Genomic DNA, 21,302 nt, shown 5'->3' with positions numbered 1-21,302 from the left:
AGTTTCATAACGGACAACAGCCTAGGAACAAACAGATACCTGACCCACTAAAATCCAATTTTCAGATGGTATATTTTCTGGATAGATTTTAATTTTTTGGCTCATAATCGCTCGTTCCAGCATTCGTGCATCTCTATACTCAATGTGCACTAGAAACTCGTTCAGTACTGATTTTGATGACATTATTCTAAGTGGCAGCAATTATGTTTTATTGAGTTAATCACAACTTTTATGCTTCAGTGAATAATTTTTGAGCCATTGATCCTTTTTTTTGATTTGGAGATATAATACAATTAGATAGCAATCCTGAAAAAATGCAAATATAATGAAGGGAAGCAATAAAGCATGAAGGAAAATTATGTAAAAATAGCACCCATTGCCTGCATGTTAGACAAGAGCCCCCCTGCAGTTCTTGGAGTCCAGGGACAAGCTTTAGGAACACAATTATTAAGGGTATAACAGGATTTCTGTGCAAGTCACCAGGTTCAAATGTGTGAGATGTGTGGGTTTAAAACTGTTTCTTGCTTTTTTTTTTCCTCTAAAACATAGCACTTAGGAGACCATTGGAGACCACCAGAGGTTCGTGGAGCACCTTCTGAGAGATAATACTCTAAAGCCCAATCCTCATAAAGTCTAAATGGAGCCCAGCTTGAGGCAATTTCATCATAATTGGTCCTTCTGAGTTCCCAAAGCTTCCAAATCCTAAAGGGTTTTGGACCCTATGATGGATGGGGGAGATAGTTTGGGGACAGAAGGGGATACAGTTGACCATGTCACCTCAAGTCACATGGCTAACTGCCTCCCCTTCTGCTTTTCTAACTAAAGCATCCACGTGGCCCAGGCACCCCGGTTGTGGAAGCAGTGGGATCTCTCCAGGGCAGGGAATGGGCTGCTGTGTGTTGACTCCCAGGTCAGCACCAGGCACCACTCTGAGCGTTATGCTGAGGTGGGTGGCATAATAATAAGAATGACCTTATTGGGGGCAGCACATCTCTGATTGAGGACTTCAAAGTGCTCTCCAATCACTAACCACATGCAGACAATGTTCCATTCAATACATCCCAGGGTTTGTAAGGAACATCTGTGTATTGGTTCACAAGCTGAAGAGTTCAGAAGTTACACTGCGAGTGATGGGAAGCCACTGAAGATGGATGAGGATGAGAGCCTGGTTCAGAACTGTATTTTAGGAAGACCGTCGGTGGTTAGTGGATGAAGGGAGACTGGAGCCTGAGGCTATTGTCCATCTATTTCTAGGTAGGAATTCCAAGTCAAGTCCTCAGGAGAGGCATGTCAGGGATCCTGTCCTGGGATTTCCAGTTGGAGCCTTGACAAGACCAATGGCCCTTCCCAGGCTAGGTGCTTTGTGCAAACACACTGCATCCTCCCAAAGAGAGAAAGCAGCCTGATGTCAGCCTCCCTCTGATGGAATGTTCTTCCCCATCAGGCCTGACTTGGGTGAAAGTAAGAAGGCCCGGGAACCTCTCAGGGGAGAGCAGGTCCAAAGGAGAGCCGGAGGTAGTTTCTTACTGGGAAACTTGGGGGTCTCCTGTCCCATTTTCTGGCGATGTCTGTCCATTTGCTCCCTCCATCATTTCCTTGTACTGACGTTTGAAGAAGCCGACCTGTTGGCGAGGAAGGAGAAGAAAATCAGGAAGTCCAGTGGAAGAGAGGAAAAGAGATGATGAGGAGGGGGAGCAATCACCATTTCTGGAACCCCCCTATGTCCCAGCACCGCACTAGGAGCTTTATATAAATTGTGTCATTTAGACTTTGCCACAGTTCTGTGAGCTGGGTAGAGCCAGCTTCAGAATGAGAAACCGAGACCGAGCATGGACCAAGCACATGCCAATGGTCAAGGAAAGAACCAGTGGTGGTGCCAACATCAAATCCAAGGCTGTGCTCTCATGCTCTAATTTGTGTTTAAGGGAAACAGGTAAAGAGGTGGAGCAGAGTGAAAAAGAAATGGAGACAGATTAGAGGCGGCTTGAGAATCAGATAGAAGGACATGGGGTCAACTGAGGACTGGTTATGTCACAGGTGGGAAGGGATGTCTCACATGCAGTGACTTGGGAAGAATGTGTGTCTGACTCCATGGTGAGTCTTTCTTGCACTGTGGAAAGTGTGGGACCAAATGCTGGTGGTGTCAGGAGTGGGATGAAAACACTCACCTTGTACAGTGTGGCTGTGATGAGAGCCAGCAGCAGCAGTCCTCCCACAGAGCTGCCCACAATAATGGGGGTGGGGTTATAGACCTCATACTTCTCCAGCACCAGCTCCGTCTGGAGTGGAGATGACCCCATCAGAAAGTATCAGGACCCTTGCTATCCCAGACTCCTCCCAGGTCCCCTTTAACTCCCTCCCCTTCTTCATCAGGCTCTGCTCCAAGCGGTGAGATACAGAAGGATTCATGGGCTAAGGGACAATTGTCCTGCCCAGGGACCTCCATCCTTCCTCCCTCCAGGCTTGCAGGCCCCCCACCCAGCATCACAGCTTTAGCATCAGGAGCCCTCTGACCAGCCTGGTCACTGCCTTACCACACGGTCACTACCTGGGCTCTCAAAAATGCCTCCTGTCCTGGAAGCTGGGAATACACGGATCTGTTGAACGTGATCTCAGCCACACTCACGACCGACACCTTCTTCTGCAGTGTCTGCAAAAGAGAAGGGGAGGGCTGGCAGCTAGCTCTGGGGAGGGCTCGGGGTTAGAGAAACGCCCTGGCTTGAGGTGGGCACAGACACTCCAGGCCCCACCTGAGTCCGGGAGGGGACACACCTGGTTGACCCAGCCGAAGCTGAGATTGCCCTTCAGGATGAAGTCAAGTTCCTCCTGGACGCCGAAGGAGCGGATGTCACAGCGGAACCTCAGGCAGTCAGCAATGGAGCAGTCCTGGGGAAGAGAAGCGGCATCAGGCCAGAGAAAGGTGGGTTTGAAGGTAGAAGACAGCATTCAGCTGTCTGATGTGAGGGGAGCAGCCACATCTGAGCTCAAGCAGGCTGTTCAGCAGACATGCCTCGAATGTAACATGAATTCCTGAATTAAATGCCTCTGAAGCGTGGCTTCCAGTGGGGGACAGCCCAGGGCCCTCTCACCAGGACAGGCTTCTTCTGAAAGTGGGTCAGGAAGTCGGACTCTGTGGGTGCTGTTCTCTCTGAAGAGCACTGAAAGGATGGGTTCTAGGAAAAGGCACGGGGAGAAAGCATGTGATGGGGTCATCGGGGATTCATGAGGACCAAGGAATCCAGGGAGAGGGCATTAGTGGAGGAGCCATACAGTCTTTGAGTACCTGAGGGTGGAGGGCCTCCGTAACCTCCCACACGGGCAACCGGTTCAGCGCCACGGGCACTGAGAAGTCAATGCTGACAGGCAGGTCCCTCTGTCCCAGGTTGTTCACCTGAACGGAGGACAGTGAGGGCAAAGATCATGCCGAGCCCCACATCCCCCCCGAATCTCTGGCTCCTGGGCCCCTGCCCCAGCCCACGCTCCTGAGTCACCGTCACGTGCCTGGTATCTGTGCTGAGCCCCGCTGCTTTCCTCCTCCTCGGAGGCCGAGAAGTTGAGGTACTTGGTGGACTGTTCATGGCTGAGGGGAGAGGAGGCGTGGGCGGATGGGAAGTTCCGTTAGGGCCTCCTAAGGAGGCTCTGGCTGGGAGCATGGCAGGACAGGTTGTCAGAGGCCCCTGGGGTGGTCTGCCATGAGGTCCGTGGCTGATCTGGGGTAATGGGAGTGTTTAGGGAGCCGGGCTGGGCTTCAAGCTGGGTGCAAGGTTCTTGCAGAGGCTGCCCACAGAGGAGACCGCAAGGCGGCTGGGCTGGGGCTGCGGTGACAGGGACTGAGAGCTCTGACCCGGGGGGAGCGGGACCCAGGGCCTGTCCTCTCTGCGCCTGGGTTTTCCTTCCAGGCCTTCATGGACACGGAGGATGCCGGATGGGCAGGTAGGACACAACGAAGGTTTAGGGAGACTCAGGCAGATGCTGTTGACAAATGTCTACTGGACCTGCCCCTCCTGGTCTCCCAGAGGGCTTCCCTGGGGGCCCTTTTCTCCTGTTCCCTCAGCTTTTCTTTCTTTCTTTCTTTCTTTTTTTTTTTTTTTTTCTTGTGGGAATCTTATTTCCCCGACCAGGGATCGAGCCCGCACCCTCGACAATGAAAGTGCAGTGTCCTAACCCCTGGACCGTCGGAGAACTCACTCCTCAGCTTTTCTAGGCCTGAGGTTTGGAGGTGAGGGTGGGCCCAACACAGACTCTTCCCTGGGTCTCAGTGTAACAACACCTTGAGGCTGCCTAGGCCCCTCTGGAGACCCAGTGGCCAGCCTGGCCCCTCGCTGGGTGGCTGCTCTCACTTCTGCCCCACCCCCCTGCCCCACTCTACTCTTCGCATACCTGCCCTTTACCTGTACCATTCAAATTCTAACCCCCACTCCGACTCCAAAGTCTCATCCCTCCTCTGCGAGGGGCTCAAACACCCCAGCCTTGTCCTGGGGGCCCCTCGGAGTGCCCCGACCCACAGAATCACAACTGTAGAATACAAGTGTAGAGTCACACACACCTAGGCATGGCATGTCCTGCTTGTGCGTCCCCTGCAAGCAGGTGCGATAACCCCGGTGCTCACACCAGCAAGCAAGCTCCGAGCTGGCAGCTGCCCGGGCTGCTGAGAGCCCCCAGTGTGCAGGTGTGAAGGAGAGGGTGAAACCCTGGGCAGAAGGAGGTAATCCAGGGAGGCCCGTGGGCAGAACTAGCGGAGGAAGGTACCCAGGCGAAGCCATGTGGGCCTGTTTCACACCACGAGTGTGTGGCTCTCACAAAGGCAGGTCTTATGTCTGGTGTTGATTACACATAATAGGGGCTCAATAAATCTTTGCTGAATGACAAATGAATTTATGGAAAGTAACCACAGCACTGTGCCTGGAACATAGTAGATGCTAGGAAGCTATTTGTTGAAGGAAGGTATCTGCTCAAGCTCTTGGCTTGACTCCTTAGTCAAACACCGTGTGTAGCCCTCCTTGGGCAGCATTTAAGCCCTTTTCCTTTCATCCAGCTTTTCCCTGATCCCCAGTCTCTGCAGCCAGCAGGTCATTTCCCCCTGTCCTTCCCAAAGGAGCCTGGGAAAAAGGGGAGGGGTGGTTCTAAAAGCCCTGCAGAGTGTAAATCTGTTCCTTGTGGTGAGGAATTGTCCTGCCCAGATGCCAAGGCTTAAGCACAATGCCATGGACACTTCAGTGTTTAGCTGAATCCTCCCCTGACAGGAGACCCTAGCGTCCCCTTGCCCCCTTGAAAACTCAGGTAGCCTCAGGAGACAGAACCACAGGGAGGCCCCTGATGAGATTCTTCCTTGAAGCAGGATAACCTGGCTCCCCAATAAGGCTGTAAGAACCTTGAAAACACATCTCGTATGTCTTAGGGAACCCCGGACAATCTTGAGGCTTTTAAGAAAGGCTTCTGAGAACTGTAGCCTCTGTTAAATGTAGGATGTAATAATAATATCACAATTACTATTATCATCAATAACCCACAATAAGCACTCGATGATTGATTAGTAAGTGCTGCTAGCAGTGACATCTACCGATTGAGAGGGTGGTGATAAAACTTAAATATCACAGATGTTCAGCTGCTGCAGAGAGTGAGAATTCCCCGAGCCCCACAGAGTGATGGAGGAGGAGCCCTTTGAGGTCGTGGGGTGGCACCTGCTGATCACGGTGTAGACAGCGTACTTCACCGGGAGCTCCAGCCGGAAGGTGGTCTTGCTCATCTTGGGGCTGTTATTCTCACTGGAAAAAGAGGAGGATCCCAGCTGGCAAGTTCCCCAGAAGAGGAGGCTGAGCGGCAGGGAGCACTGTCCAGGGCCTGGCCCAGCTCACCTGCTCACATTGGCTGCAAGAAGCAGCCGGTCTCCCAGCGTGGCCGTGGGGGAGACGTCAAAGGTGGCCCTGAAGGTGATCTGAGGAAGAGGTAGGAACGGGGTTGGGGGGAGGTCACCGAGGAGTAGGACGTGGGGGGCAGGGGAGTAGCGGGGGCAGAAGCAAGGCTCACCTGGGTGCCCTCACGGAAGATTAGGTGGTTGATGCTACAGCTGGTGCTGAGGGTGCCCTGGCTCCCGGTGGGGGCACTGTCACAGGTCAGGCGCAGGGCACGTGACTGCAGCTGGTTCTAAGGAAGCACAGATGAACCAAGGCCGGTGAGCATTTGTTAGTGTTCCAACGAGACTCCATAAAGTACTGACAGTTTCCTGGAATCTACCTTAAGGTTATGTTCCTTACAAAAAATCTGTAAACACTATCTGGTCAAACGTCTTCCTAATGTAGAAATCCCAGATTTATTAGCATTTCTTCCTTTTTTAAAAAATATCTTTATTGGAGTATAATGGCTTTTCTTCCTTTTTATTTATGCTTCTTTTTAAAAGGTTGTACTACGAAAATTTCAAATGTACTCAAAAGTGGAGAGACCAGGTAAATCTACCCCATGTCCCCATCACGCAGCTTAAATTACCAACATTTTTCTACTCTTGTTTTATTCAGCTGTTCTCCACTCTTTTTTTTCTTTTCCTGATTAATTTAAAGCACATTCCTAACATCACATACTTTCATCTTGAAAGACTTCAGTGTGTATCACCAACAGACAAGGGTATTTTTTAACATAAGACAAGACTCAACAAATCACACTCAACAAAAGCGGATCCCTAAGATCAGCTAATATCCAGGTCATGTTCTGTCTTCCTAGATGGTCTCCAAAAATGCTACATTACAGTTCATTTTTAAATGCAATATCCAACAAAGGTCCACACATGGCATCTGGTTGATGTGTCTAGAAGTACCTCCAGTGAGAGGGTGTTCGCCCCTCACACAGCTGGAGTTTGCCGTTCCTAGTGTATTTCTTCGTGCATTGATCAAAATATGCTCCCATTGGGAAGACTAGCTTAAGAGAGACATGGGAGACCAACCAAACATTATGTGCAGACCTAGTTAAGATGTTGGTTCAAATAAACCAGTTAAAAAATATTTTCGAGACAGTTAAGGAAATTTGATTATGGTCTAAATACCAAGGAATCATTCATTTCATTGGGTGTGATAATGTCTATGGGGTCACGTAAGATGTCCCTACTGTCCATAACAGTGACATAGGAAGGTGTGTGATGACAGGATGTCTGGGATTGGTTTTAAAATATTTGAGTAGGGCTTCCCTGGTGGCGCAGTGGTTGAGAGTCCGCCTGCCGATGCAGGGGACACGGGTTCGTGCCCCGGTCCGGGAGGATCCCACATGCCGCGGAGCGGCTGGGCCCGTGAGCCATGGCCGCTGAGCCTGCGCGTCCGGAGCCTGTGCTCCGCAACGGGAGAGGCCACAACAGCGAGAGGCCCGCGTAAAACACACACACACACACACACACACACACACACACACACACAAATTGAGTAAAGGGAAAAAAAAAAACCAGGTGACATAAATTGTGGTGAAACGTTGATCATTGTTGAATCTGGGTGATAATTTTGGGGGAGGTTTGTTGAACTACTTTTGTAAATGTTTAACATAATTTTTCATAATAAAATTTTTGTTAAAAATCTGTTTCTCTTTGACTCCCTGTGGTCCTAGTTCTGTCCTCTAGAACAGGGATTGCCATATGACAGACCACCACCAACTTATAAATAAAGTTTTATTGGCACACAGCCATGCTCATTCATACACATATTGTCAATGGCTGCTTTCACCTTACATCGGCAGAGTTGAGAAGATGTGAAGACACTCCGTGGTCCACAAAGCTGAAATATTTACTATCTAGCCCTTTATAGATAAAGTATGCCAAGCTCTGATCTAGAGTAACCAATAAAGCCAACTCTTTCTTCTACAGAGCAGTATTTTGTTTTATTTTACTTACTTTTTAATTTAATTTAATTTTATTTTATTTTATATTTTCCACGCTGCACAGCTTGAGGGATCTTAGTTTCCCAACCAGGGATTGAACCCAGGCCACGGCAGTGAGAGCACCGAGTCCAAACCACTGGACCACCAGGGAATTCCCCAGAACAGTGTTTTAAAATATTTGAAAGCCGAATCATCAAAAAATCTACAAACAATAAATGCTGGAGAGGGTGTGGAGAAAAGGGAACCCTCTTGCACTGTTGGTGGGAATGTAAATTGATACAGCCACTATGGAGAACAGTATGGAGGTTCCTTAAAAAACTACAAATAGAACTACCATACGACCCAGAAATCCCACTCCTGGGCATATACCCTGAGAAAACCATAATTCAAAAAGAGTCGTGTACCACAATGTTCATTGCAGCTCTATTTACGATAGCCAGGACATGGAGGCAACCTAAGTGTCCATCGACAGATGAATGGATAAAGAAGATGTGGCACATATATACAGCTATAAAACGAAACAAAACTGAGTTATTTGCAGTGAGGTGGATGGACATAGAGTCTGTCATACAGACTGAAGTAAGTCAGAAAGAGAAAAACAAATAATGTAGGCTAACACATATATATGGAATCTAAAAAACAAAAAATGGTTATGAAGAACCTAGAGGCAGGACAGGAATAAAGACGCAGATGTAGAGAACGGACTTGAGGACACAGAGAGGGGGAAGGGTAAGCTGGGACGAAGTGAGAGAGTGGCATGGACTTATATATATGTTACAAATTTTAAAATAGATAGTTAGCGGGAAGCAGCTGCATAGCACAAGGAGATCAGCTCGGTGCTTTGTGACCACCTAGAGGGGTGGGAAAGGGAGGGTGGGAGGGAGACGCAAGAGGGAGGGGATATGGGAGTATATGTACATGTATAACTGATTCACTTTGTTATAAAGCAGAAACTAACACACCATTGTAAAGCAATTATACTCCAATAAAGATGTTAAAAAAATAAAGTATTTGAAGGTCGAGATATGTTTTCCTTTAAAAGAGGAATATTGATACGATGTGGAATACAAAGAAATGTAAGGCAGGTCCCTTGCTCTCCTCACATTAGCAGCCTCCTGGGAACTCATTCCTGACGGTCATTCTTAAAATGCAAGCCCAGGGTTGAACACAGAATGAGCCAATGCATGCCCCAGCCAACACAACCACATCCATCCAACCACGATCAGCCCAGCCCTCTTGGCTTACAAGAGGCTGTTAAACAATGGAAGCCCTGCCTGAGCCTTGAACCCAACACAGGAGTCTCTGCTGATCCCCCACCATCAGCCTTTCCTTCCCCAGAGAGGACAATACCTGGCCCCCTGCCACACGTCGATAAGATAGCCCCGGCGGGTAGAAGAAGGTGATTGTGGTTCCATAGGAGTCCTCGCCATCATTCCACACTCTCACTTCCAAGTTCAGCTCCAGGTTACTCCCCACAATCAGGGTCTTCAAGCTGGGTGTTGGAGTAGAGGGGAGGAGGTGATTCTGTGACTGAGGCTGGAAATGGTGTGGGGATGAAACACAGAGTGGGAAAGCGGGGGAGAGATGGGGACAGGATGTCTGGGTCCAGAGCACTGGGTAGAGATGTTAGGGAGAGCCAGGGGCAGGAGTTCCGGGTTCCAGGAAGGGGGCTGGGGGACGAGGGGAGGTCTGAGGGGCTGGACGCTCACCCTGAGACCCCAAAGGAGATGCCGAGGTCATCCTGGCAGACATGATCGGCACCACAGTTCTTCTCAAAGGGGAGCTGAGAGTGAAGGGAAAGCAGGGTTTTCCCCAAGATCTGGAGTCCACACCCTCCACCCTCTCTGGAAGAGCCCAGCACCAGGACTCACAGAGGTCATGAAGTATCTCTGGGCATCCACTGCCAGCATAGGCTGGAGGTTTCCAAAGCTAGAGACAGGCTTGCCCACTAGGGAGAAGTTGAGACGCAAGATGATGGGGGTCACCGAGTCCTCCACACAGGCCTGGCGAACGGACATTGGAGGGAGCAGTTGGCTAAGAAACGCACCGTCGCAGCCACTAGCTGGGTCCCGTCTCCTCATCCGTAAAATGGAGTAACAGTGGTACCTACCCACCCCCCATAAACGCTCATCCATAGGATTCCGTGTGCAGAACCTCTGCTGTGGTTGTCCTTGGTCTTGAACATCCTTCCCGCAGCCTCCCACAGGCTCACTCACTCTACTCAGGGTCTCCCCAAACTGCGCCCGGTGACCCCCCGACACTCTCTCTGTCCTCTCCCCAGCTTTATCTCTCTTCATAGCCTTCATCACTACCTGACATCTATTATTTAGGAATCTGGTCACTTTTGATCTTCCCCCAGAGCTCCCCCTGGGCATGATTGTTTTGTCCACTGCGGGGTCCCTGGTGACAAGGACAGGGCCTGTCTCAGAGGAGGAGTTGGATAAAAGAATCCCATCCCCATCGCCCCATGGCTCTCTGAAGCAGCCGTACTCTTTTTCCTGAAATCCAGCCATGTAGCCTCTGGCAGACGCAGCCAGCCTCATCCATCCATTCACTCACTCACTCCACCAACATGTGTCAAGATACCTCAAGTACCTCCTGCATTCCGTGTGCCATGCTGGGGCGGAGCGAGGACCAGAACACACCCGTTCTTTCCCTGCCCAGCCCCCTGCCAGCCTCAGAACTGCCTCTATTCCCAGGACTCTGAGGCCCCCTCACCGGCAGGAGCAACCTCACAGGCTCGCAGTGCTGTGTCAGCCCCAGGTCTCGAACACGAGTCAGATTCCGAGTCCTTGTCTCCTCGAAGACAGCACGAGGACTCAGGCGGCCAGGGTCAAGGGTTAGGTCAAAGGTCACAACGCTTTGGAGGTTACCTGTAGGGGAAAGCAGGGGATAGAAAAGGCTGAGAGAGTGAGGAACTTCCCAGCTGGGCAAGGGGCAAGGTAGGAGACAGGAGTCCTGGGCTTGGAGACTCCCAGGGTCAGGGCATCCTGGGTCAGAGGGGAAATAACTCACCCAGCCGGTTCTTGGGACTTTGAGAAACATGAAGGCAGACAATGGCCTCACCCAGAGACTGGTCAAAGGCCAGCTGCTGGTGGCACTCATACGCAGACTTGGTGATCTCTGGAGGTGTGATGTGGATGTTTGCCCACACCCTAAGCACAGGTCTGGTCCTGCGGGCAGAACACTGAGCTGAGGACAGGCCCTTGGTCCTGGGAGGACAACCTGGGAGGGCAGGTAGGGAGCCTGGTGTCCTAGGCAGACCCAGGACCACCCGGGGAGGGTCTGGGGAAGGCTGTTCTCACCTAAGCAGCAGCGCGTGCCCCAAGGCCCCCACAGCCAAGTCCACCAGTCCATCCATGGTGAGGTCCTGACCCCCGCTCAGCGACTGCCCAAAATACTGGAGGCTGGGGGAGAACTGGGCGCCTGTGATCCGCTGGCCAGAGAGGGAGAGGCAAGTCAGGTTGGGGGGTGATGGAAACAAGTTGGACAGAAGAACGAGAGGAGCAGGGAGCTGCGGGTATGGGAGACAGAACGAAGGGGTGAGCAGTAAAAAGACATCTCCAAGAAGTGCCTAAAGAGAGAGGTGGGGATGGGAAAATGGTGACTAGAGACAAGGGAAGATTTCTAGCACATAAATGAAGAAGTGGAGATGGAAAGACTGGCCTGATGACCTGAGTTTTGTTCACTCACTCAGCTAGGTAGTCTTGGGTTCTGATTTTGGCTCCTTCACTTATGAGCCATGGGACCTTAGGCCAGGAGTCAGTCTTTCTGTGCCTCAGTTTCCTCATCCCTCAGCTGGGATAATAACACCTCAGAGAATTAAATGAATTAATTCATGGAGTTCTTAGAACCACACCTGACGTATGGTCACTAGTCAGTAACTTACTATTATGAGTATCAGGGCTCCAGCCCTACCCCCCACACTGCAGATGGTGCCAAGGCCATAGGGCCTTTAAGAGGCCAATTCCAGACTTGAAATCAGACTCTCTGACCTCATGCCCAAGACCCCTTTTTGCTCTCCGTAGCCACCCTGTCTCTTCAGAAGACAAGGTGGGACCAGGTCAGGATGGGGAGGGGCTGCGCCCATATGCAGATTCTACGCTCCTGGACCACCTGCCCTGTGGGTCCCTCTCCTTTTATTTCCATGGCTCCTGTAACGACCAGTCCCTTTAAGAATATGCCCTTTAAATCTCTGCGCACTGATGGGACTGGCAGACATTGAGAGTAGTAATAATTAAATGAAAGCGAAATTTACCAATTACCAAGGAAGAGGGGGTAGAAATAGTACAAACACAGCCAGAGAGCCTTGTGCGCAGGAGAACTGATCTCACCACCATGTCATCCCCATGTCCCTCATTTTCCTCTACACCCCAGCCCCTGACAACCACTAATCTACTTTCCGTCTTTATGGATTTACCTATTCTGGACATTTCATGTAAATAGAATCATACAATATGTGGTCCTTTGGGTCTGGCTTCTTTCACTTAGCATAATGTTTTCAAGGTTCATCCATGTTGTAGCATGTGTCAGTGTTTCGTTCCTTTCATGGCTGAATAATATTCCATTGTATGGGTATACCACATTTTATTTATCTGTTCCATCAGTTGATGGGCATTTGGGTTATTTCCACCTTTTGGTTATTATAAATAATGCTAATACGAACAATCACGTATAACTATTTTGGTGTGGTCATGTTTTTAATTCTCTTGGGTGGAACTGCCAGGTCATACAGTAACTCTGTGTTTAACCTTTTGAGGAGCTGTTTTCCAAAGTAGCTGCATCATTTTACATTCCCACCAGCAGTGGATGAGAGTGCCAGATATTCCACACCCTCACCAACACTTGTCATCTGTCTGTCTGATTCTAGCCATCCTAGTGGATGTGAAGTGGTTTTGATTTCCTGATGACTGGTAACTAATGATGTTGAACATCTTTTCATGTGCGTATTCGTCCTTTGTATATCATCTCTGAAGAAAAGTCTTTTCAGATCCTTTCCTTATTTTTTAATTGGGGCTTCCTTAACTTTCGCCAGGGGAAGTAGCCCTCCCTTCTCAGGGAACCCTGCCGCCTTGGGTGAAAGGCTCCTACCTATGGGCATTTGGCAGGATTACTGATGGCAGGAGAGAATAAAGTCATGGCATCCAGGGAGATGAAGGGGTGAGTGGACAGGCAGACTGAGGCCACCAGAACTAAGCTGACTGGCAAAGGGAGGCTCCAAGAGATGGAGCATTGGGTTAGAGTCAGGAGGTTGGAACCTCCCTCATCATCATTCTTGATCCACTATAAACCTTGGACAAGCCAAGGCACTTATCTTCTCCATGCCCCAGATTTCATCTCTAAAATGCGTTTGCTAATGCCTGGCCTACGTACAGTGTAAAACTGCTGGGGGACTAAAAGGCTTGGGTGGAGAACCCACTCAAGTATCAAGTCACCATGCAAAGCAGGGAATGTATCAACGTTTCCATTTCTCAAATTCCACAGATTTTGCTTGCTGTCTACTAGGTGCTCAGTGCTGGACAAAAGAGATAAGATAAGGGAAAAAAGAATTTTCCAGGAAGCAGTGTCAAAGACAGGGAAAAGCCTGGAGGAGGTTGCTGTGGCAACAGCGACAGTGACCGGGCCTCACCTGGCTGTGGGCGGGGCTGAGGCCCAGTCCCGAGGTTCCGTGAAACAGGTAGACAGCGCCCCGGTGCTCCTGCTCTCCCGGGGCCCCGATGGCCACGTCCGTCACCTCTGCGGAACAAAAACAGCGTCAGGTCCCACCCCAGGCGACCCCTCCACACCCAGACCCCACCCAGCCCGGGTCTCATCAGCCACTCACCCCCCGGGGAAAGGGGCACACGGACACCTGGCCCCCCCCCGGCCCCCCTCCTAGTAATGGGGGGCCCCGATGAGGACCAGGTCGGAGCTGCCATCTCTGTCCACGTCCACGGAGCTGAGGGAGGCCCCGAAGTAGGAGCCGATCTGGAGGGCAGAGCGTGGAGTCGTCCTGCTACCCCGCACCCGCTCTGCGCCAGGTCCCGCCTCTCCCCGGATACCGGCCCCTCCCTGCTGGGCCCCGCACCCCCTCAGCTCCCTCTCTGCCCCTGGAGACCCTCCTCCACACCCAACCTGGGTCCCTGTGACTTCAGCCTTCGGCCTCCATTGCCCGGACACCTGGGTGAAGATGACAACCTTCCCGGTGTGCTGATGGCGGGGGGCCCCCAGGACCAGGATGTGTACCCCCTTCCAAACGGCCAGCTCTGTGGAGTAACCTGAGGGGACCAGGCCTCAGCACAGAGGCTTCCGCTCCCCACCGCCGGGCCCCTGCCCTTCCCAGGCCGCCCGTCTCCCGCCCGGCCCTCCGGCCACAGCCTCGCCTCACCCAGGTAAGAGTCCCTCATGTCCGCGTGCTCCTGAGACATGTTGATGAAGGTGGGGCTCCTATTTGGGGGGTACAGGAAGGCACCTCCAGACCAGCTGAAGCTCCCCGCAGCCCCCAGAACTGGTCCATCCTGGGAGGAAAGGATTCCAGGGCTGAGCAGGTGGGAAGAAGAACACAGCCTATTCCGAAGCAGTGGCTGCCACTGACTCGGCCCACTCGCCTGATGCTCACCCTTGCCTTCCCGCCTCCCATCTCTGCCTCACCCGACATCAGTGGCCTGAAAGGGGCCCCACTCACAGGCGTGAACACAGCACTGAAGCCCTCCTGGGACATCTCCAGTTCAAAGGAACTGCTGCTTATGGTCTGCGTACCTGCGGAAAGGCATGACACCTAGGATCCATGGGGAAAGACAGGCTTTGCCAGGTTCAAGAAGGATCTCAGCTTTAAGAGGATCTCATGTAGGAGACTAATACCCAAAGGGAAAGACTGGCCCATGACATAGGGGTCCAGGTTCTAGAAGGAAAAGCATTTATGGGTGAGGGCTTCTGAAGTGAGTAGTTCCATCTCTGACTTACCCTCAATGGCAAAGATCTTCTCTTTCAGTTGGTTTTGAATGTCTCTCAAAGCATCAAAGTTCTCCACTTTAAATATATGTTCATGGGAGGGCTCCGACGCGATAACCTTTAATTCTTGCCAGGAATACATATTTTGAAAAGCCGATCCCACCTGTCCCCAATTCAGGGAAAATAATCATAACTATCACACGCCTGCTGGATGCTGGGATCCTCCAATAACCCTGCAAGGTTAATATTATTACACCCAGGGTACAGGCAAGAAAAATGAGGCCCAGACAGCCTCATCAAGGAGCTTAGGGAAAGGATGAGGATACCCCAGGCTGGAACAGAGTTTTCATCCTGAAGTAGAAGCTGAGAGAGCTGGGGTTTCTGTCCTTGAAAGGGAAGGTGGCTTAAGAGAATGAGAGGGGAGGAAGCAGTGGGAGGGCACCGCCACATCCTACCCCAATTGCATAGCGGATGATGCCAGCGGCCTCAGCACTGGGAATGACATCCTTGTAATCCAGAGGGTCACGTTGTTTCTGCCCATCAGTGATGACGATGAGGATTTTGGAGGCATCTTTTCGGGCCCCATATAAGGCACTGAACAGCTGTTCTCTGTCAGAGAAGATGAGGGTCCAGAGGCCGGTGAACAGAGCTGCTGCTTAACCTCTGATGCCTTTGTGAGAACAAGGAGATGCCGCTTCCTCTGTGATGCCCCCGTCCCACCCAGAAGCCCCCGGCTTGGTAAGGAGACCACAGGCTGAGCTCCAGTACCCATCTCTCCCTTCCTCTTGGAGACAGATGCGGCCCAAAGGAAGACCCAGATGCTTTGGGGGAAGACCTGGGAGGAATCAGGACTCACGTGACCACCCTGATGGCTGAGGCCGTGTACGTGTACCCATTCAGCTTCTCTACGGAGTTCAGCAGGCTTAGTGGGTTTGAGCTGGCTGCGAAAGTTTTGAAACTGAAGTGCACCCGGAACTGGTTGGAGAACTGCACCAGGGAGAACTGGGAGAACGACACAGGGCTGGGGGCCGGGCCAAGGCACCCGAACCCTGGGGTTCCTCCCACAAGCTTCCCCTGGGGAGGGGAGGGCGAGGGGCAGCTGCACCCTTCCCTTCCCTCCCCTGAGAGCACACCTGGGAGCTGGGACTCTGGAACTGGCTCATCATAGCCTTCACGAAGTTCAGCATTTTGGCAAAATTGGTGGAGGAGATGCTGCCTGAACCATCGATCAGGAAGGCAATGTCCTGCTCCTGCCTCGGGCACTCTGGAGAAGGAGGTGGCACCAGTCCCCCAAGGGACACTCCCAAAGCCCAGGCCTCTTGGCCACGAGAACCCACCCTCCCAGGGGCTGCCCTAATTCCTGCTTAGAGCAGGGCCCTGTGGTCTCCTGAATTCTCTAAAGAGGACATATCTGTGATTCAGCTGCTCACACCTGGTTGATAAAAAAGTAACAATTCCTCCAATCCAGATGGTGAGAGGCTGGGGGCCCCTCCTTCTTCCTCGGCTGTCCGTGCCCAGCCCCCTGACCCTACCCCACCTTCTCCCCCAACATGCCCACCATCCAGCACTAAAAGGACCTTGCTCCAGCCCCTGGCCCGGGTACACCCCCAGCTGGCCAGCACCAAACTGTACTTTCGTTAAACATTTTTAACGTCATCCCTGGCAACAGCGGCACCCTGGTCCTGTGCTGTCCTCAGCTGCAATCTGGACCCCACTCTCCTCAGAGCGAGCGCAGAATCTGTCCTCAGAGGCGGAAGCTCTCCTGGCTTGGCTTTGCTCAGAGAGATTCCTATCTAGCTCCCAGCTGCCCCCTTCTGCCCCCAAGGCTTCCCATCAGAGAGAGGGGTGTCCTGATGGTAGCCCAGGCACCTGTGGATGAATCTAGAACCTAGGAGGCCCTGGGAGGGGCACCCCATTCAGGGCCCCAGACGTCAGTCTCCCCAACGGCCTGAGTGTGAATGTGAAACCAGGGAGGGGCCTCGGCCTGCCCTGGATGGGGGGTCTGCAAAGCTCCCTGTTCCACCTCTTCATCCCCCTTCCCTGTCAGCACCGGGGAAGCCGGGTCCTGTGCCCCAACATGCACACACACACACACACGTACATATACACACATACACGTACATACACACATATACACATACATATACACACACACGTACATATACACACACGTACATATACACACACGTACACACACGTACATATACACACACGTACATACACACACACACGTACATATACACACACGTACATATACACACATACACGTACATATACACACACGTACATATACACACGTACATATACACACACACGTACATATACACACACGTACATATACACACACGTACACACACGTACATATACATCTACACACATACACGTACATATACACACACGTACATATACACACGTACATATACACACACACGTACATATACACACACGTACATATACACACATACACATATACGCATACCCTACACACACACATACGTAACACAACACACATATACATGTATACATACATCACACACTCATACACATACATACACACATACACATATACTCATACACACACATACATACACGCTGCTCAGACTGCCTGCACCCACATCACCCTTTCCCAGCCTGCTGCATGAACTAGTTGGCTATGCTGCAGGGTGCATGGTGTGAAAATAAATGCCCTTCACTCTAAAAATTCTTGCAGCTGGCATTAATTGAGCCCTCACCACATGCCAGGCGCTGTGCTAAACCCTGGCCGAGGATCATTGTATGTTACTCTCAGTGTTGGGTGTGATATTATCCCACAGGCAGATGAAGAAACTGAAGCTCAGAGAGGGAAAGGTCGTGCGGTGGGACAGTGATGGGGCAGGTGTAAAAGCAGGCGGTGACCCCTCCAGCCCATGTTGGGAATCACAATACCATCCAGTAAATTTTTTTTCTGGATCCCTCTTTTTTATCCACTTTGGGGTGTCTCCGGCTCCACTGCAAACCAGAGTCAGATGTGTATAGGTACCTTGAAGGACTCAGTGGCCCCAAACACTCACCCTGCAGGGCAGCCGGGATCCTCTGGGCCTCCCGGGACGGGGAGACCAGCAGGAAGCAAAACCCGGTCAAGTGCATGTTCTCCCTGCAGGCATGGTGCACGGTGGGGCCACAGGCCTGTGGACAGAGGGGCTTGGTGGGAGGGGTTGCCCCTGCTTCTGTCCCAGCCTCCCATTCCAGCACCTTCATCCTTCACGAGACCCCCAGCATCAGCAGCCCCAGGTCCCCACTCTTTCCCTCAGGATGCTCCCGTGACCCAGGGCAACTCACCAGCAGCCGAAAGGGGCTGGTGGTGGCCACCATGGACAGGCCCAGGGACATGTTCACAGCCTCTGGAGGCACTGAAGGTACAGATGTGTTCATGGTCACCCTCAGGACAGGGGAGGCAGGGAGCACCTCACCTCTGGGAGATTAGGGGGTCTGACAGCTGAAGGGGGCTCTCGGGTCTTGATGGAGGTACGGGGGTGCAGGGGTGCGTTGGGAAGGGAGACTCTGAGTGGGTCAGGAAGCCTGTCTGAGGGTAAGGGTCTGCAGACAGAGCTGAAGCCAGGAAGTGGGTCTCCTGTGCTCTCCACAGGCCCCCAGAGCACGGGAGCCCAGACCTGGGTCTCAGCCGGGGGCAGTGACTCACCCGGCAGGAGGATGGGTTCACACTTGCCCATGCTGTAGTCGCACTGGTAGAGGCCGCCCGTTTGATTGGCCGCCTTTATCTCCTGGGGGGCTCCAACCACCAGCCTGGGGGGAGAAAAGAACACGGCAGCTAAGAGTGTGGATGCCAGAGCCAGACTGCCGCTTGGCCAGTGTGTTTCCCTTCTCTGAGCCTGTTTCCTCATCTGTAAAGTGGAGATTAATAACAACTTAAATTCCGCATGGGAGAGATTTTTGTCTCTTTTATGCTCTGGTGTATGCCTGGCTCCTGAGACATTTAGTAATAGATGCTCAATAAACATTTGTTGAGTGATGGATTCCTACATCATAAGGTTGCTGTGAGGACGAAATCAGTACCCACAAAAGGGTGCCTGGCACTTTGTAATTGCTTAATAAATAAATAAAGTTAGCTGGGGTCCTCGAGATGGCAAGATGGCCCTTCCTTCAGTCCAACTCTTCATAGCCTTGGCGGGAATTGCCATGGCAGACAGAGGAGAGTTTGTGAATAAAGAGAGGGACGTGGGGAGGGACAGGGAGGAGTAGATGAGAGCCAAAGGCCAGACACCACACCGTCCTCACCAGTTGGCATACTGGACCACGCTGTATCCAAACCCAGCACTGTCCACATGGAAGGTTGTTGGCTGGTCTATGTCCAAGTTGAAGCAGAAAGAGGAAGCCAGGGCTGGGGAGGAGGGTGAGGAGACACACTTTGGTGAAGGGCCTCCCTTCTGTTCCATCTCCCTGGCCCCCAGCCCCTCCCTCACTGTCCCCCTCCAGTCGCAATGCCCCAGCATCTCCTGGTCTTCTGGACCCCCAGGCTCAGCCCCGCTTCTCTCCTTCAGATGGTGCAGAGATAACTGTTCACCCACTGGTCTGCTAGCAAGTTTCAGTTCCTCATTTCCACAGAGCAACGCCCAAGCTCTAAAGACACTCCTTCCCCATCCCTCCCCCTGGGCTCCAATGAGGAAGAATCCAGGAAAACTTGGGGCCGAACGGATGCAGTGGACAGAGTATAAGATTGACTCGTGGGCTTCCCTGGTGGCGCAGTGGTTGAGAGTCCGCCTGCCGATGCAGGGGACACGGGTTCGTGCCCCGGTCCGGGAGGATCCCACATGCCGCGGAGCGGCTGGGCCCGTGAGCCATGGCCGCTGAGCCTGCGCGTCCGGAGCCTGTGCTTCGCAACGGGAGAGGCCACAGCAGTGAGAGGTCCGCGTCCCGCAAAACAAAAAAAGATTGACTCGTTCTGCCTACTTGAAAAACGTTTGGATTGTCCTGGCAACTGGCCTCTCTTCCAGAATCTCTTGAACTTCCCTAAAATTGGTTCAGTATCCTCTCAACCTCCACAAACTCCAGATCCCAAACCCGGTATAACTCCAGATCCCTCCCCTAATGTCTGAGTCCAAAGCATGCACTCTCAGCTCTCTCCCTACGTGGACCCGCATCCCCTCCTCCCCCTTCGTCGTGACTCTCAGCTTACCCATCAACAGGAGGAGGAAAATCCTGGTCGTGGTCATGACTGGAAGGTCAGACATGGGCATCGGAGCATCTGAGCCACCAGGGAAACAGCTGGACCAAGGTGCCAAGAAAGCAAGTAAACAGAGAGGGGCACAGGAGGCCAGAGGTTGGGAGGGAAGTTGTCAGCATGACTCAGAGGTGGAGGGAGGAGAATGCAACTAAAATAAGAAGAGAAAGAGGCCAGGCAGCCCACACACTCTGCGTCCAGAGATGACATGACTTGCTTCCCTTTGTCTCCCCACCCTAGGCTCGGGTGGATGCCAATCTCCTGCCCTGCCCTCCCTCTCCAGCTTCCCTCATTGTACTGGCAAAAGTTTCCCCTTGACCTTGAAACTTCAGTTAACCTGGGGAGGGGAAGGGGTGGATGCCAAGGTGGGATCAGGGCCCTAAGAGAAACTCTGATAGGAACCCTCCTTTTTGGACCTGGAAAGCTCTGGGCCCAGGAGTCAAGCAGCTGGACCCTAGGAGGGGGTACAGAGTGGGTATTTGCTCATTTGTTCATCATTTATTCAACAAGTCTAATTTGAGGCTGATTATGCAAGCCCTCTGTTAGCAGAAGGAGAAAACACAAGCCACAAGGCCCCAGCCCTGGGGTCAGTGGAGAAGAAAAATATGTAAACAGCAAGACATTGCTGTGAGAGGAGAAGGTACCCATCTGTCACAAGGTATCTTACCCAGTTTGGAAGCATGTGGATTTCCAGGAAGGCTTCACTGAAGAGGTGACACTTGATCTGAGTCTTGAAGGCAACTGACTAGAGGGGAGCGTATATCAGAAGGGTTGGCCAACTGTGGAAGACGCATGAGACAGGAGGGCCTCTTAGGAAATCAGTGGTAGAAACCAGACAGTGGGAGGTAGGAAGTGACAAGAGATGAGGTCAGTGGGGGAGGAGGGAAGGGGAAGCAGGCCCCAGGCCCAGAAAGCCCCCTTAAGGCCTGTTGATTTTATCTCGAGAACAGAGGGAAGCATAGAAGCAAATTATGAAGACTGAGATCTTCAATTTTATGTTTCAGAAAGCTAGAAAGAGGGGCTGTGTAGGGCACAGTTTCCTTGGGAGCTAGCTGGAGACAGATCTTTCAGGAGGGAGGTGATGGGGGCCTGTGGATGAACTGAAGGCTGACTTGTCCCTAAGGCGTGGACAGTGGTGATGGTCCCTGAGCTGGAGGGTACTGGAGGAGGGACGGGTGGTGGGCTAGGGCAACTTTGGTGTTAAGGAAACCAAAACATGGTGTTTAAGAGTTTGGACTCATAAAAAAGAATGAAATAATGTCATCTGCAGCAACATGGATGGACCTGAAGTAAGTCAGACAGA

General features: G+C 51.9%; 1 protein-coding gene across 1 annotated transcript; it reads right to left on the bottom strand.

The window, feature by feature from the left end:
• Positions 1–834: 834 nt before the first annotated feature.
• ITGAX (integrin subunit alpha X) lies at positions 835–20,983 on the bottom strand. Its single transcript, XM_024121755.2, is given in 31 exon segments — positions 835–1,622; positions 2,169–2,279; positions 2,549–2,650; positions 2,773–2,886; positions 3,090–3,173; positions 3,284–3,391; positions 3,502–3,580; positions 5,682–5,765; positions 5,856–5,935; positions 6,028–6,144; positions 9,202–9,343; positions 9,561–9,634; positions 9,723–9,854; positions 10,570–10,724; positions 10,867–11,024; positions 11,157–11,287; positions 13,481–13,711; positions 13,714–13,818; positions 13,966–14,108; positions 14,219–14,348; positions 14,516–14,589; positions 14,794–14,944; positions 15,237–15,390; positions 15,638–15,783; positions 15,915–16,045; positions 17,832–17,946; positions 18,100–18,170; positions 18,461–18,564; positions 19,057–19,159; positions 19,955–20,043; positions 20,667–20,983. Coding segments are annotated over 30 exon segments (3,489 nt in total). The 5' UTR covers positions 20,016–20,043; positions 20,667–20,983; the 3' UTR covers positions 835–1,523.
• Between the last annotated feature and the right edge of the window lie 319 nt (positions 20,984–21,302).

Source organism: Physeter macrocephalus, chromosome 14 (assembly GCF_002837175.3).
Source record: "Physeter macrocephalus isolate SW-GA chromosome 14, ASM283717v5, whole genome shotgun sequence".
NCBI lineage: Eukaryota > Metazoa > Chordata > Mammalia > Artiodactyla > Physeteridae > Physeter > Physeter macrocephalus.
This window is presented reverse-complemented; position numbering and strand designations above follow the sequence as displayed.